This window comes from Manduca sexta, chromosome 26 (genome assembly GCF_014839805.1).
Source record: "Manduca sexta isolate Smith_Timp_Sample1 chromosome 26, JHU_Msex_v1.0, whole genome shotgun sequence".
Lineage (NCBI taxonomy): Eukaryota > Metazoa > Arthropoda > Insecta > Lepidoptera > Sphingidae > Manduca > Manduca sexta.
The window spans coordinates 18,972,589-18,990,210 of record NC_051140.1 but is presented as its reverse complement, the minus strand read 5'-3'; the positions used below and the strand labels follow the sequence as shown (position 1 = coordinate 18,990,210).

At 35.5% G+C, this 17,622-nt stretch overlaps 2 protein-coding genes across 2 annotated transcripts; one reads left to right on the top strand and one right to left on the bottom strand.

The window, feature by feature from the left end:
* Positions 1-1,566: 1,566 nt before the first annotated feature.
* Positions 1,567-6,942, top strand: LOC115448482 (peroxidase). Its single transcript, XM_030175907.1, has 12 exons — positions 1,567-1,716; positions 1,887-2,038; positions 2,374-2,541; positions 2,899-3,086; positions 3,373-3,502; positions 3,585-3,779; positions 4,024-4,177; positions 4,594-4,756; positions 5,038-5,205; positions 5,516-5,714; positions 5,995-6,100; positions 6,842-6,942. The coding sequence occupies exons 1-12, from the start codon at positions 1,571-1,573 to the stop codon at positions 6,939-6,941; spliced, it is 1,869 nt and encodes a 622-aa protein (XP_030031767.1). The 5' UTR covers positions 1,567-1,570; the 3' UTR covers position 6,942.
* Positions 6,943-8,259: 1,317 nt separating this feature from the next.
* LOC115448481 (peroxidase) lies at positions 8,260-13,909 on the bottom strand. The gene is made up of 12 exons (XM_030175906.1): positions 13,689-13,909; positions 13,371-13,510; positions 12,676-12,840; positions 12,096-12,283; positions 11,239-11,434; positions 10,972-11,160; positions 10,116-10,260; positions 9,610-9,766; positions 9,249-9,422; positions 8,855-9,053; positions 8,550-8,655; positions 8,260-8,391 (listed from the first exon to the last, which is right to left on the bottom strand). Exons 1-12 carry the CDS (start codon positions 13,859-13,861, stop codon positions 8,313-8,315), a joined length of 1,911 nt encoding a protein of 636 aa, XP_030031766.1. The 5' UTR covers positions 13,862-13,909; the 3' UTR covers positions 8,260-8,312.
* Between the last annotated feature and the right edge of the window lie 3,713 nt (positions 13,910-17,622).

Genomic DNA, 17,622 nt, shown 5'->3' with positions numbered 1-17,622 from the left:
GATGCATAGGGACATGGGTCTAGAGACTGACAAACAGGTTATCAAAAGTATATATTTAGTATCTCCTACACTTACTACCTTCATACCTGCTGCTATTCAGGTACTTGTACTATAAAAACCGGCTATTACGACCTCGGTTCTAACTACATACAGGTTATAAAATCCAAATAATAAGGTGCCTTCTGAAGCTCTATATAAACATATGCCTAACAGGGTCATCTTGATATTGCGTTAATAAATGATACCACATACTCGACTTTACCTCTGCTAACAATACGCCAATACAATAATCCCAATTTTGACTTTTTGCATGTGTTATTTTCAAGATTATAAGTATGTGGTTTCATTTATTAACGTAATATCAAAGTGACACTATACAATGACTCCGGTTAAAGCTACATTTCGGTTAAAGTGACTAGTATCATTGAAATTTATCGGCTAACAGTCGTATTTTATCACTGAGCCAAAATATTATTTCAATCCATATTATTATGTAAGAAGCTATAAATGACGAAAGAATGATTTATTTTTTATTAGCAATTTGCAAAATTTTCTGCTCTTTATGATATTTAGGCGTTGCACGTATTGACGACGGATGAAGTAGATTTTTTACGATAATCTTTTTGTTTCCAATTTTTTGCAAACTAGTCTAAACTCGTAATCAAATTTTTATTTCTATATTATGGTCTTTTTATTTCTTACTGGTGGTAAGTGCCTCATATGTGAGAGTTCGTCCGGGTAAGTACTACCGCAATGTCTATTTCTGCCGCCAAGCAACAGTGTCTAGTCATTGTTATGTTCCGGATTGAAGGATATTGTAGCCAATGTAAGCGCTGAACATAACAAGACGTAACATCTCATATCTCAAGATAGCGAGCGCAGTGCAATACCAAACAATTCTATAATTCAAGGTGTTGGATGGTGTTTGTACTGTTTATGGGCGGTTATATCGCTTACCATCAGGCGAACGGCAAGCTTGTCTCGTTATTCAAAGCAATAAAAAAAAATTGCATTGTTTACAACCATTATTTGGTATAGTGACAATTGGGTGGTCGCTTCAATGTCTTTAAACCCAGCATTGACTGTACTTACATGTTCCACACCTCTCATAGCATCACATAACAACGTAGGTATAATACAGCGGACTGGAAGCCGGCATCCTGAGTTCGCCAACTCGGATTCACGGCTAGCAAACTCGCTAGGGCTTTGATAGGTCTTCCGAGCGCCCGTTGAATTAGTAGTTATATTGGTTATAATTATCTCCTACCAAAACTCTGATGCTTGCATTCCTGATCCTAGTAGCAGAGTATTCGTTGCTTGATTTCCTTCCTGATGCTGCGGAAAAATAAATGAGTGCTGGTACACTCTCACATGGACTCATGCATATGGAGGCCCACTTTATTTTGCAAATTTTTATATTTTCACTATTCATGATACTGATTAATTTATTATTCATACACGTGACAACCCGCTAATTAACACAACTTAACAAATGTTTTCAAAGCAACTGAGCTAACACACGAATCGGATAAATGTATATGAATTACCTCATTGTCTCACTGGAGCCTTAATGATGGACAGGTGTAAAAGTATTATAGTATCTTTGGTATTACTGCTTGCCTTGCGAGCGAATGGCGTTGATTATTATAGCTCCTACTATGGTACGAAATTATCTAATGATGACGTTGATACGTACACAAAAAATGGAACCTTGGCGTAAGTATTTATTTTTAAAGGAATATTAGCAGTTTTCTTTTTTATTTTTGCCTTGGTATTTTAATTTATAGTGATGATTTTACTTGACCCGGATTCCTGTTGTGAATTCTATTGCCGAGGCAATATTTAACTTGTAGCTGGTGATGTTTTATATATTTTTTGTGTTATAGAAATTGCACAAACGCTGTCGAAAAATGTGATGCGAGTGAATCCAGACGTATTGATGGAACGTGCAATAATTTAGCCCACCCGTTCAGAGGAGCCACACGTACGCCCTACTTTAGATTACTAGAGGCGGATTACAACAGGACTTCTGACACTGGTAATTACTACAAAATCGTTGTCGTACAAAATCTCTTGGTATCATAGGGATATATTAATATCGACTATGTAAAGGTAGTAGACTTTAAATTCAATTATGTAAAGTGAGTAGCTTTAAAACTAAATGATGTCATATTAATATATGTTGCATCATGCTCAATGACCATAATGCACTCCACGGCTTTTGATGCAACTAATATTTTTTTATGCTTTTTGAAACTTTTGTGAGTAGGCCCAAAACATATATATTTGTTTGCTATTTAATTCATTCCAATCTCTCACAAATAAAATCCCACAGTTGCCACAACGACAATTTATTACTTGATTTGTTTTCAGTATTCGATCCAAGAGTATCAGCGTGTACCGGAAATGCTCTGGTCGGTGCTAGAGACGTCAGACGCACTCTCTTGGTTGACGGTCGCGTGGATGACGACAAACTCACCATAAGCGCAACTCACTATGCTGTGTTCTTCGCGTCTGATATCACCAGCAGCCAGGATACCAGTAATTTGCGTTGATAATTTTATCTTTATCTTCACGCCTTATTGCTCTACGAAGGTTCTTGATTCGATTTTCGGGTAGGACAAACACTTGGTGATATATTCCATTCAACAAATATTGAGTTGAGAATTCGTGCCCGATAATAGCAATAACCTTGGAATCATTGTATAACCTAAGCATGGTAGAAGGGGATATAAGATCGGCGAAGTTTGTATACATTCCACTTGCATTCTAATCGTGGAGGAATATGAGCATCCAAATTGACGTTACGAAGAGGGAAAATTTTGTATTATTTTTTAATTGTTATTTCATTTTAACTTTTTGGGAGAGTTAGTTTTGAGATACGATTCGCATTTTCAGTAAACTTTGTTTCTTGGAGACCGTACTGTTGTAAGCCAGAAGGTGCTAACGACCCCCAATGCGCCCCCAATCCTGTGCCAGCTGATGACTACGTCCTTCGTTTCACCGATATTGTATGCCTCAACATGACGAGGCCTCTTACCTTCCAAACTTCAGGATGTCTTGCTTCAAATACCACGCCCCTTAGAGTAAGTTCATCCTCTTAACAATCGTTATGCAAAATTTGAATCGATTTCTTTCTATCGAAATAGTACGGCTATTCGTCTGAACGCAAATATAGGTATACCATCTTGGTCAAGCCGACCCATTAATACTTTCAATAAAATGAAAAAGTGGCTTTATTTTTAACTTATTTTACCCATCTTTATCCTAATTTGTAGTGGAGGAGAAGCGACCAATTTTTTTAAAAGATTAATCGGCTTTTTAAGACTGGCTGCCTGTCTAACGGCATAAATATCAGATTATATGTAATAGATTGTAGATGCAACGCCGATGTTTGACTTGTCTCCAATCTACGGAAACGTTCTGGAATCAGCTAGAAGGACCTTCACCAATGGAACCCTTCGCACTGAAATTGTTGATGGAGCTGTATTCCCACCTACAAGTAAGTTACCTAAAAATTTATCATTGAAATTAACAGATATTGAGACATAATATTGATATATATATCATTATATCTATTTCAGCTGGTGTAAACGTAGCGCTCAGCGAGACTTTTGTCGGTACCATTTTATTTTGGCGTTTTCATAATCATATTGCCCAAAAATTGTTTGAAGTAAATCCTTGTTGGACTGATGATGAAATTTTCGTGGCAGCCAGAGAAATTAATATAGCTTGTGGCAGCCAGATATTGTACTATGAGCTGATGGCGACAATAATGGGTAGGTTGTTTTTGGTAGTCTTTATTTTATAAAATAAATAGCGAACGTGATGGTTGATGACTATCTTAAAAGGAACTGATACGAAACAACAGATTTGTCCGAGTATATTAATAGATACAAATATCGTACCTTTGAGTATGTTTTAATTGTTTCCTTGAATATGAACTCCTTGCGAACAGAATGTCCGTTTTTTTCTTAAATACAATTTTTGGAATAATAGCATCGATATTACATTTTTGTACAGGTGCCCATAATCTTATAGCAGATGAAGTCCTATTGAACAGTTCAGAGTCATACGGCTTCAGAGATATTTACGACGAGACCGAGGTTCCCCGGATGTCTATGGAATTCCCAGCAGTATTGCGTTGGATGCATAAGTTGCAGGCAGGACTATTGAAGTAAGGTCTATCTTCGTATGGCCATGTGACGAACATTAGTACAATATACCATTGCAAACATGGATAAGTGGAATCAAGGGCGCCAACACATTAGCGACTACTAAATGCGTCTTTAGGGAGGCAATGGATAAAAGCGCTTATCGTGTTTACACTCGGTATACCATTGTTGCATATACCTCGCCCGCGCCAACACGCGCTGGGACCGCGCCTGCGCACGCGCCGCCGAGCGACAACGCACGCTGCAGCACGCGCTGTATGAATGAATTCCGAAAATGAACTATTATTTGTTTTATTACATCTTTTTATTTTACAATATAGCGTACGGCACTCCTTGCATCAGCTTGTCAGACAAATCGGTGGTTCGCTAGACTTCAGATGAAAAATCACCAAATAACAATGCATATTTAATATTGCAGCTTTTATGATGCCAACGGTGTTTACCTCAATGAAACGTTCCCCATGGTGAACGTAAATTCAAACAGCGCCTTTTTAAAAAAAGAAGGTCGCATGGCGTATGTTACTCAAGGATGTTTCAGGCAGCCCAGCGGCAGGGTGAATGACCATGCGGTAGATTCTGACGTAAGAAATTTCATAGTTTTTGTTTTTAAATAATATAGGCAAAGCAGTATATGTACCTATATTTATATTTAGGGCAATAATGTTTCTTCGTAATAAGTTGACAGCACCTACGTTGACATCTCAAATTATAATTTGATAGTTAAAACAAAACACTGCTTGGGTTTACTCTCTTATGAAAAAAAATATTAGTAACGTAAAATATTTTAATTTTCTCTACTGCGAAATAATACCATTTAAAACTATTAGAAAAGTATAAAACCAAAATGTTATTTGATTTTTAGCTTTTGAATTTTGGACTAGGACGGTACCAAAGAGCCAATGATATATTAACCAATGATTTAGCCAAAACGAGGCACTTCGGTATGCCATCATACATACACTACAGGTCTTATTGTTTTGGAGACAAAATCTCTTCCTTCAATCAATTGAAAGGAATCATATCAAACGAGGTAAGTCAATAGAAAAGATTAGGTATATTTTTAGTTATAATCTACAGATGAAGATGAATTTCAAATTGTAGACAATGAAGGTTTTTTTTTTATTTATAATTAATTTTAGTACAGCAAAGAAACCACTGCACTAAGTGTTAAATATAATAAAAGACCAAGAAAAATATCGACTAGCGTGGACGCCACCTCAATTAACAACATAATTATGCTTCTTTTATTGTTTCCCATTCCGTTTACAGAACCCAATTTTATAAGAAGGGAAGATATATACTAGCAAACTGTTCCATTAAATGTTTATTACCATTTCCAGGGAATAGAAGCTTTGAAATCTAAATACAGTTGTGTAGAAGACATTGATTTATTAGCTGGAGTTTGGATGGAAGAGCTGATGGATAACGCTTTCGTTCCTCCCACTTTCTACTGCATTGTCAAAGAACAGCTCTTACACAACGTAAAATCTGATAGACATTGGTATGAAAGAGCTGACCGACCAAATGCTTTCTCTGAAGGTAATGATAAGCGTGTGCAATACTTTAATACTGATATTATGAAGTTGTAATTTTTATTTATCTGACCACTGCATTCTGTAGAACTATGACTAGAATTCTCGTTAAAGCATCAGCTGTATCCTTTGCTCTACGTTTCTTCTGGTTAGAAAAAAATTGTTCATTTTTATTGTATTCTTTTTTATTTTGTACTACAGTCAAATTCATCCAAAAATTAATAAGCTTGTAATATCTCCAACTCATAGACTGTGCTAACACTTATAATATTATCTGTTAATTGCAGCTGAATTAGGCGAAATAAGGAAAATCACTGCGTCAAGGATGCTGTGCGACGTTGGTGACTCAGTAACCGAAATTCAACCAAGAGCGTTTGAGTTACCAGGAGAAGGGTATATAATATGCATGATAATTTATATTCAACTTATTAACATAGTGAAATCTTCGATACTTATATGATCACTAATGCTGTACACTAGACTCCTTTACTATCAAGGTTTTTCATGTTTACTCGTTCATGCTAACCTAATGCAAATTTTCACATTGTAGCAACTACCTAAGTCTTAAATTCATTAATTTAAAACAGATTCATTCCCTATAAATCTGTTCTTTTCCACCAGTGGCCCACTCAAGTGTGTAACGTTCCGTCATCAGCCTATATATATCCGGCTCCAACAAGTTATGTAGACTGGCGAGGGGTAACATCTCTCGTCAGTCAACATTCTACTGGAACCCACTCCACTTACCACCAGGTGCAGTGGGATGGATTGCCGTTTTCGTATAAAAAAACACACGACATGCACAGCTTAAGATTCCAAAATGGACTTGTCTAAAGCCGTCCTGCATCCAGCGCGGTCCTTGCAGAGACTTTCCCGCCCTCACACCCACCACTACAACTCCTGTAAGCCAGGATCAGCAGTGGCACGCATTTTATGACACCGAGCAGTGAAGCTCGGCGAGTCTCAGGAAGAACTAAGATGTCATTATCCCGCAACGAAATTAATCAAACAGAAAGATAGGAAGGAGTTGGAAATTGCTATGCATTGCTATCGAGGGAAGTGGACAATTAATCCAGCGTGGTCCAGTGAAAAATCATCAATAAAAAATGTTAATGAAGCCTTTATCTTTTTTAGAAACGAAATAGTTTCTTGCGATGTCATCCCCAATATCGACTACACCAAATGGGCAGACAGCAGATGTACACCATACTCATCGTCAACTCAAGCTAATTGATCAATTAAAAAAATGCTGTTTGTTTAAATTATTTTTTTTATTATTGAATATGTTGATGTTATTTATTTTTTATTAATACAATTAAATAAAATACATTAATTGTGAAAATATATTATAGGAAGAAAGAAAGCAGTTGTGGATATGGGTAAGCCAAAGTAGCAAAAAAAAAAAGAGATCACATCGTCGTTAGATGTAAAATGTACTCGTATGTTAGAATTAATTAAAAAAAATTTTTGGTTTTAGTGATTCTTGAAGACGGTATAATATGGTATAACAATTATTACCCAGTAAAAAGTATTGAGGCAACAAACATAAAAAATAACCTCAACTTCAACCTTATTGATAAATAAAATTACAGTACAATATATTAAAATATTTTTAATGATTTCATTATAATCACTATACTAATACTAAAATATTTAGATATTCATGATAAATGAATAAGTACATCATTTAAATAATAAACATTCCTCAGAATAAATGCCACTATATTAAATGTAAGTTTAAAGTCTTGGCAACCCTGTATTTTATTATATTATCTATAGAGGCAAAAGTCTCGATTAAATAAATTCAATAATTCAGATTCAAAAACTACCTTTCCAAAAGTAATACAGTGGGTTTTTATATGAATTATTATTTATTGAAAATATTATTTCGTTTCATGGTCGTGTTGTAAGTGTTCTGTGTTTTTATCTGTCATACCTATAATTGCTAATCTTGTACTATTTTAAAAATATTATTCCTTTTTATACACTGTATCTGGCCGCACAATTTAGGGATTTGTTTTGCTATGATAATAGTGAGGTACAGCTGAATATCAAAGCTATTAAACAGCGTATATTAAGGTGGTAACCTTTTCACCACGAATAATACAACAAATCCGTTGTGTACCTAATATTGTTAACTATATGTTTTTTTATAGATAATTTTCTGATACTGATTGCTATAAAAAACTACCATAGCTATTCATGTGTGTATTTTATTTATGTGTAAGAAGTATGAAAGAGAGAAATATACAGGCACAAAGTTAGGCCGTAAAATCGAACGGGAGTGAGAGTGGTGAATATAATATCCAATGCGCATGTTTCGTATTATAGACAAAACTAGCTTTTGCCTGCGGCTCCGCCCGCGTTATTAAGTTTTTCGGGCTAAAGTTTTCCGTTATAAAATAATAAGTAAATAATTTTAGAGCAAGCCAGGACTTTTGCTTCTATAAAAGAATCGCCATTGAGTAGGACTGTTATTGTGGGAAATGACTCACGTGGGCAGTCACGTGAATAACATAATACTAAAATAAAGTTAAAAGAAACTAACAACAAAAATTATGTAAATATTTTATTTTGAGTTCAGACGGATTTAATTTTTTTTTTTTCAGTAAGCATCACAGCTGTCATCCTTCCAATAAGTGAAGTCTATGGTCGGAATTTCATCGCAGCTTACTTTGTAGTTACTGGAACAAGAAAGTTATAAAATGACATAAAAAAGACATATTGCATAAAAATCAACAATGCTATAAGAAAAGACTTCTCATTTTCCATACTCTTAATCAGTTATCATTACGATTACAACAGTTTATGGTGGCTTTTAATATAATCTTAATCGTCTTACCTCTCGCTAATCCTCAAGAAAGCTTGTGGTTGGATCATGGAAACCTCGTCTCCAATTGCGCAAAGCATACCCGCAAGTGTTGCCTTTCTTACTTCTTGTAATTGGTCTGTAATTAATAAAATGACATTAAAATAACTGAAGGGAAGAAAAGTTAAGTTCTTTTTGTATTCCAAAATTCTGGGTTCTGTTGCTACTATTTAAAGACGGTTTTTTTGTTGCGGTGAAAAAACATTTCTAGTATAATCCACATTTTTTTTGTAATTATATAAAACATGTTGGGAAAGCAACATTTTTAATAAACCTACCAGCAGTGAATGCATGAGGTCTGTTAGGTCTTTCATACCAGTGGCGGTCACTGGCCACGCTTCTCTGCAGTTGTTTTGAAAGTATGCAGGCGACTGTGGGTGGTATCGGGTTATTTTCCCCTATGTCTTCAGCCCACATACCAGCCATCAACTCAATATCCTCCGGATTCTCGTATACTCTTTTGAGCTCGTCAATTTTCTGTAATTTTTTTTCAATATTTAATTATTTATAATAAGAAGAAAATCGTAACATCACGAGGAACAATTTTAAGAGGAATAAATGTTATTACTCGTTAGTTAATCTCATACCTCTAAAACTTTCATCGATACTCTAATACATCATCTTGTGAATAATCGAACGAACTGAGGGAAATTTAACAATTTTAGATCTTACATTAGGTTTCATGATGTAGCTTAAATCTTCAAATTTCTCGTGACTGATTGTGTAGTCGGAACAGTAGTCTCTGTACTTCATGTAAGGTGCCAATCCAAAATATCTTCCTCTGGCCAAGTCAGCGGTGAGGATGTCAAACGCCTTGGCTAGTCGACCAAGACCAGAATCAGCGATCTAGAAATAGAAAACATTTTATCCAAACTTTTACTTACAAAAATAAAATTCAACTAAAGGATTCGTTTTTACAATTTTCAACATAACACCACACCAACGGTCTATCGTGACTCATCTGACTACAAATTCGGGTTTTGACACATAACACATTAGGAATAAATAACTATATGGCAAAGTGAAATCTTACATCAGGATGTACAGTATCATCGAATCCTCCAGCAGGCTGCATGTAAATACCGTGAGTCATTTGAAGCAACGTGTCGTGGAATGCCAGATCTTGTACACGAAGAGAGTAGTTCACTACAGCTTGCGTGTTGATGAATTTATCATTTTTGTCGTACATTCTGAAATTTTACAAGCAGATTATAGCTGGCATTCACAGGTTCGAAATGATTTAGTAAGTGAATCTCCAGTAGTATATTGTGATTTTTAAATCTTATTTTTTATTTACCTCATATTCGAGACGAGCAAGCTGTTACTCATTATGAAGTTAAGCGTTTGACTACGTAGGAATTTTCGCCATAATTAAATATATGATATATAATTATAAACAATGAATTAGAAAGTAACCTAATTCTAGAAGTAAAGTGGAGAGTGGACAGTGAGCATCAATCGGACAATTTAATCTCGACAGGCCATTCCAGGCTTACAGTTGTATGCTAAAGAGTGTTTAATATATGGAAAATATCTTACTCTTGTCGTGCGTCTTGCGTGCTGTGGAACCAACGTAAGGCATAAGCGAACTCCATGGCTAGGTTAGAATCAACATTTTTGTCATACGGATCTCTGAAGTCACCATCACAACCGATAATGTTATTATTTATCATGTTTTCTCTACCTGTAAAATAGAAAGTTATGTGTAGCATTTTCTTATACATCTACCTCATGTAATTATTTTATAAAAAGATTGGCTACCAAGTGTTAAATAACTGTACTGATATGCGTCATAGATCGTGTTTTCGCCCATATTTCTTTATATTGACTTGTCATAAAATTTAACTTACACATCCCAAGGAATTATGCGGGCCTAACTTTATACGGGAATGATAATCAGGAAATATGAGGGAGCATATTAGGCCTCCGTTAATTAGAGTCATAGTACGAAGAGACAGCATAAGTGACATATGACATCGGTTTCCTGTTAGTTCTACAATGCTTTTTGTCGGTTCCTGTATCAGAAGAGGCTAAGGCTTTATTAAAAAAATATTTTGATTTCATCAAAATTTAGTAGACACGGGTAAAAGTGGAGGTACGGAGCGACATAGTCGCGAAATAACGACCAAGCCCCTTAAATAAAGATTAAAAAAAATAAACCTAATTGAAAGTGTAGTCAACTACATATTATACTGTTTGTAGCATGACTTTATCCCTAAATTCCTTCGCACACGGGTCGTATCGTAATCCAAAATTGTTGGTCTCAGAACTTTATAAGGGTATATTTTACTGAGTATTTCAGAATCGTCTCTTCTCGTAGTTGTCAAGACATGCGACTATGCGTACGAAATGATTACGCGACGATATAGTGTGGGAAGAGGGTAACAACACTTACCAAGCATGAGAGGGTAGAACTCGTACATCAAAACCTGCTTGTACCATGCAATGTTGATGTCCTTCGCATTATTGAAAACAGTCTCATCGTCCCAGCATGGGTTCAGCAGAACCAACGCGTCCGCGATATAATTGTGCAATCTCCAGAAATATGTACTAAAAAGATTTGTTCCGAGTAAACCGTTGGGTACTGAAAAGGTTATTTGATTATATTTTTTGTTATTAATATCATCGGTTATACTTTATTTTCTATAAACTGTATCCATACCGTTTCTGGCGCAATCAGTTGCTACAGCATCTTTTAAGAAACAAGTTGTGGTTTCGTTTGCATCACTTGGAAAACTACCACCATTAACAACCTCAACTTTAAGTCGGCCACCTTCATAAGCTCTGTTTTGTTCAATAGATCCCGCAGCGTGATAATATACATTAGATATATCGAAAAATGTTGTTACGAAGTTAATCTGAAATATAAATGGTTTTCAAAATATTTTCATAGAAATAGATTAGAATGTAAAGAATTTCGCCACGGTATCCCCTGCCTGTCATAAGAAGCGACTATTTGGGGCGTCAAGGGGTTCGCGGGGGGAGCAATGCAGTCTGTTCACTTCTTTATTACAAATAACTGACACTGAGATGGACAGCGATGTGGGTGGTTAGTCTCACAATCTAAACGTCAATTGCGTTTTTTGGAGTCCGGATGCTACTTTCAGTCTCTTATAGAGATGGATCGCAATGCGTCACAGGGCAGGAATAGGCCCGCGGTACTAACTTGATGCAATAGATTATTCCGTGACCATCCCGTACGCGTTTAAGAAGGGCACCATAAGTTTTGATTGTTATGCCGCTGTAGGGTAAATAGAATTTGGAACTCAGGCCAATGATAGCTCAGACGATTTCCGCGCGTCAACGTTGGGTCGTAAGATCGGCGAAATTAGTATAACCGCTCCAGTCATTCCGTCAGTAGCGGTAACGGTATCAGGTTTTTACAACACGATAAATAATATAATCCTGAAGATAGACATAAAAAGCACGAGAAAGTCACTCGCTTTAAGGTGGCCATCCATCCAATCCATCTAGAAGTTCAAAATGGAATTCTAACCTATTACGGATTGTAATACTTACTCTTTCTGGAACTGTGTTAGTTGGTGCGCATCCTGTGCTTTGGAATGATAATGGTCTGGTTAAATTATGGCATTTGATACCCGAAAACCTGTGTACGTTGTCATTCTCTGGTATGAAATTAGGTGTACATCTTTTGTCAGTTAAGCCTTCTGGTTTGCAGCAGTGGGTTATCGTGCGCAAGTATAAACCTAGAAAACACAGAAATGTAGTTGACAACATTCATAATGGAATAGAAGTGAGATAAGAGAACTCAGGTTGGATCCTCGAGCAAAATGCAATTCGTTGTGCATAGATTCATTTCGGGTGCATGAGTGGCTGGGAGTCCAACAATCTTAGCTACATAGGGACCATAATGACCTCCGCGCACATGGCATAAAAATCGCTATAATACATAATATGATCCTACATATTTAGTATTTTTGTTGATTTACATTATTTGGACTAGGCCTTATCATTGAAGTCAATATCCCATATGTGAGGTATACCTGTGGGTTCAAAAGTTCCCCTCCAACCAATAGACCGGTTCATGCTAAAAACCGGGCCTATATATGTGTCTTCTAGGTTTAAAATAGATACTTACGAATATCATGAACGGATCCCACATCCCCAAATGCGAATTCAGCGAAATACGACAAAGATGTAGCGAAAACTTCACTTATGGAATCACCAACTTTCATGAGCATCAAGCGGAGGTATCTCGCAAGAGGGAAGTCTTTGCCCGATTTCGTTTTTCTTGGTTCATAATCTGAAAGAAACGGTAAGTATACCATTATTTACATTTTGCTTAGGGCCGGTTTCATAACTTCTGAGTAAATGCTACCTATCACATAAATGTTTAAGCTGACCACATACAAAAGTCATACACTAATCCAACTTCCAAATAAGTGTTAAAAAAAAGTACATTAACTGTTCAATACGATGATTGTTAAATAGAATTTACTTGCGACGTAGCGAACTAGACTTAATTTTTTATTATTAGGATCTTCCTCGCAGATTTTAATACGGAATAAATCTGAATACCGAATGAAGGACGACAATTACATGTTGAAAGCAGTATACAAAGTGTCCTAAGTGCAAACAAATTAGCAAACGTCTTAAGGGAGAGAGATGGATGTTCCTGAAGTACTGGTCCAGAAACAGAATTCAGCTTTTAATAAATATAAATGGCTAGCTAATTATGGTCGGCCATTCTGAATACGAAATACTCCTCATTTTAGCTTCCATGTCTAAATTAAAATAAATTTTCGTCATAATGATTATTAGGTACCAACTAACCGGCACTATAGTAGGCTGGCAACATCCTCCACATCGGAGTGTGGTACATGCCATGAGTAGGATTCTCCAGGTTGTTGCAGGAACCGTCTACTCGACTCCACTCGTTCTCGTCACATGGCTTGAAGTTGGAGATGCATATACTAAAAAAACACACAAATAAAAATTATTTACGAATCAAGAAGAATATAATTCAGTACGTAATGATTATTCGAAATTTTAACTGTTGCTTAAATTTTACATCGGCACTCGTAGTAATGATCTCTGAAGTAGCCTCACGCTTCAAAGTCATTTTCTATAGTTTAATGTGCTTAAACTTACTGAGATATATTTTTCGCTTGAAATTTGGCTACTTCTTTGCTATCAGCAGGAGTACCATAGTATGTATTATACGTTTCTGCATTTGCAATGCAGTAAAGCACATTAAATATACAAAAAGAAGTCCACATTTTGGATAGACCTTCTGCCGCAGTCCATCCAGTGGACATTGCCATAACTCACGGCACACTGTCTTTTGTATTATTTCTTTGTTTGCCTTTAAATTTTTCATGCACATCTGTGCTAATACTAACTTTGAAACCCAAAACGAAGCATGTCTTTTAATGTTAATTATATTTGTATAAGTTCTGACTAAGGCGAAGACACGTGTTGCCGGTAGGTTCATTTTCATGTGACAACGATTTGCTTGTGATAGAATATATTCTATATCACCCCGAATAGCGACCACCTACAAGGTGTTAAAACCCGTCATAGTGGCCCATATAAGTATGTCGCGTTCCGGTGTCAGCCTGTGTATATTCGGTTACAACAGGCCGGTATAATTGTGTCGACTGCCGAGCGATATCGTCAGTCAGTATTCTATTGGGCCCCACTCCACTTAACATCAGGTTCAGTGGAGTCACTTTGCCGTCTACGCATAATAATAACTACATCCCGATTCCACAGGTCCATAAAGAGTCTTCAACTAACCTTTACTCTTGCTATACTATAATATTACAGTCTAAACCATCTATCTTATGTTTTAATTTCGAGACTTTGTATTTTTTTCGAATATTCGTTAGAATTATCCAGTCCTAGATTTGTAAATAGGTCGTGTGTATAGGCCGCGGCCTATGGGCGGCAGCTTTTTAGAGGACGCTCACTCGATTTAATCAATCATTCGTATATTTAACTTTAGTGCCTTCCATAATACAAACAAATGGAAAATTATTAAGTATTTTAGAAACCTCCATACCTACATAGATATACCTACCTACATGGGGCGGCGGAAATAAAGTGTCCTACCCTCATAAAAAATATAAATCCGGCACTGGAAGTATCAGATCATCCGGATTTGAGATAATGGGTGATTATATTTCGTCTAATCTCGTTTTTGTGCATGACATGGTCACCTGTAATTATAGCAAAATTTAATTTTTGACTATTGTAAATTATAATTCGTATGTATTAATATAGCTGTATGTCATGTTAGTGATATTTATTGTAGTAGTGTCATGTGCAAATAAAGTATAAACAAAAACAAAAAAAGCGTTATAAAAATTAACACATAGGTTATGCACATAGTTCGACTTTTACTTCAAGAATGGTGTCTTACGCAGACAAACCCGCGAGTAACTGTAAATTATGATAAAAGGAAAAATATTTTGAATTTTCATTGGTACTAAAATATGAGACTAGACTATTTATAGAGTTTGCATAAATTGTTTCTGCAAGTTATCTTTGAATTGAAACATTACTTTTCCTTTTTTTAATAACCAACATAATGTACACCAGTAAAAAGCAATAAATTAAAATGAAACTTTTTAAAAATTAATCATTTAAGGTACATTAAATACATCTATTTAATTTATTTAACAACTGTATAAACGACTAGATTTCGTCCGCGGTTCCACCAAAGTGTGTTCTCGGGTTAACAGAACTTAATCAAAATACAGTAAAATCCTTATTATCCGGATCAAATAAAACTTGGGGTATTCCGTATAATCGAAAATTTGAATAATCGATTCCAAAGTCAAATCAAACAATATTCAAATTTCTATCAACTTTTGTTATGTGTAGTACATCGTTTCGACAATACGAAAAAAATAAGTGTCGGAAACGGAAATAACCTCTTCTTAATAGTATGCACAGATAAAATATTTTAAATCGGTAATTAGAGTTGTGACATGAGTCTGGATAATCAGGATTCTACTGTAGGTCTCTTACTTAAGCAAAGTTTGGCATTAAAATTCCCGTCCTGTTCTTACTGTCCTACTGATGGGCACAGGCCTTCTCTACTAACGAGATGGTTTAGTTTAATAGAACTATTTTGAAAATTGTTATGTCTTGAATAATATGTAAGTTGCTTCATGATGTATTTCTTTATTGTCAATGTATCTTAATGTAAACTAAAACATTTTTAAAATCCCTTCAGGAGCACGGGGAATTGCTTCTTAAAGAAAAACAAACCAACAAATTTGACCTCTTTATTAGTGAAGATTTTAACGTTATATTATTTTTTTTTTTTACATTCAGCTCAGCAACAAGACCATGCTATTGTTTCAACATATTTTTGTCAAAAAGAATGATTCATTTATTAATAATTATATTCTTTTTCGTCGCCAATGTTTGTCTTACTGTAGAATAAATTAACAAACGAATAGCTCTTTATCTTCCTTTTTAACCGACTTCAAAAAAGGAGGAGGTTATCAATTCGTCGTGAATGTTTTTTTTTTTTTTGTATGTTTGTTACCTCAGAACTCGCTCATTTATGAACCGATTTGGAAAATTCTTTTTTTATTCGATATAATTTCTCTCCAGATTGGTCCCATAATTTTTTTTCAACATCGCTTCAGTAGTTTGGTTTTAAAACTTAAAAAATCTAGAATAATTATGTCGTCCTAGAAAACGAAATCGCGTATTTTGCTTTTCTATGACGTTTTTAGTTATGTTTTTGCATTGAGTTTGGTTGAGTGTACTTCTCATATAATAATACATATAGCATAACATCTTTTCCGAGTGTCAGGGGTAGGCAGAGGCGTAACATTTCAGCGCGATAGTCGTACTGTGTGTGAAACATATCAGTTGTGTTTTTGCGTTAGGTTAGCTTGAATCTACTTCTTACATACATATATATAGCATCACACCTTTTCCCCTTTTCAGGGGTACTCAGAGGTGTAACTCCTCAGCGCGATAGTCGTATCATGAGCAAAACATAACTACGCCATCGAGACGGTCTATTTTTTACTAACACAAAAAAGCAAAGAATAAAATTAATTTTAACAAAAAATTAAACCGCCTTCAAAAACCACTCAAAACCAAAAAATAATTTCACATAACACGTATATATTGGATACCAATTTTGGAGTCGGTGCCTAATTAAAATTGCTAGTTAAGCTAGATAAATACATTTACGAATATACGAAAACAATGTGCTGCCAGCGTAAAAAGTCAGCAAGTCAGATCGTCACCGGAGATGAACACTCCGCCGCAGCACAGCAAATGAAAGCTATTAAGGATTTATTTAAATTTGTGAACTATACACTACCATAAATCTTCCCCTGTTACTTATAGCTGATCAAATGTGGGTATATTACACTCTCTGCCTCGAAAAAAGAGGAAATAAAAATATTAAACACCATACATGTGCTTGGTATTACACCTTTCACTGTGTATGTTTGTTAGTAGTACACGCAAACCTACTCCTTTTAATTGATTTGAAAGAAATTTAGCGCATAGACGGACTATGCAACAAATATAGCTAACTAGCAATTTTAATTAGGCACTGACTCCAAAATTGGTATCCAATATATACCTGTTATGTGAAATTATTTTTTGGTTTTGAGTGGATTTTGAAGGCGGTTTAATTTTTTGTTAAAATTATTTTTTTTCAAATAATATTGTTACGAAAAAAATACCCTATTTTACTTTATTGTAAGTAAAGTAGGGTCCAGAGAGAGTGTCAATTGCCAGAGATAATTATTCCTCGCCACTCGACACAATTATGCCGGCCCATTTGAAACCGAATATACACAGTCTGATGCCGGAACGCGGTATTTATCTGGGCTACTAAAGTGTGTTTTATATATAGTTTTTTTTTTGCTCCGCAGTAGTTATCACCGAGAAGCCCCTTTTAAAGGAATACCTACGACCTCTTAGCTTAAAAAATTGAAACTGCAGCAGCTCAGAAGAGGAAGTAAGAAAGAGTTAGAGAAAAAAGAAGGTTCCCACAATGGGAGGAGAAGTAAATTTGAAGTCGCACAAGCCAAGATTTGGG

Excerpts from the sequence above, each read along its gene's own strand:
- LOC115448482 (XM_030175907.1), top strand. The coding sequence starts at position 1,571 with ATGATGGACAGGTGTAAAAGTATTATAGTATCTTTGGTATTACTGCTT. Across the intron at positions 4,178-4,593 it reads TTGCAGGCAGGACTATTGAA|CTTTTATGATGCCAACGGTG; the intron begins GTAAGGTCTATC and ends TTAATATTGCAG. Across the intron at positions 5,206-5,515 it reads AAGGAATCATATCAAACGAG|GGAATAGAAGCTTTGAAATC; the intron begins GTAAGTCAATAG and ends TACCATTTCCAG.
- LOC115448481 (XM_030175906.1), bottom strand. The coding sequence starts at position 13,861 with ATGGCAATGTCCACTGGATGGACTGCGGCAGAAGGTCTATCCAAAATG. Across the intron at positions 11,161-11,238 it reads AACTGATTGCGCCAGAAACG|TACCCAACGGTTTACTCGGA; the intron begins GTATGGATACAG and ends TAACCTTTTCAG. Across the intron at positions 9,767-10,115 it reads ACGCAAGACGCACGACAAGA|AATGTACGACAAAAATGATA; the intron begins GTAAGATATTTT and ends GTAAAATTTCAG.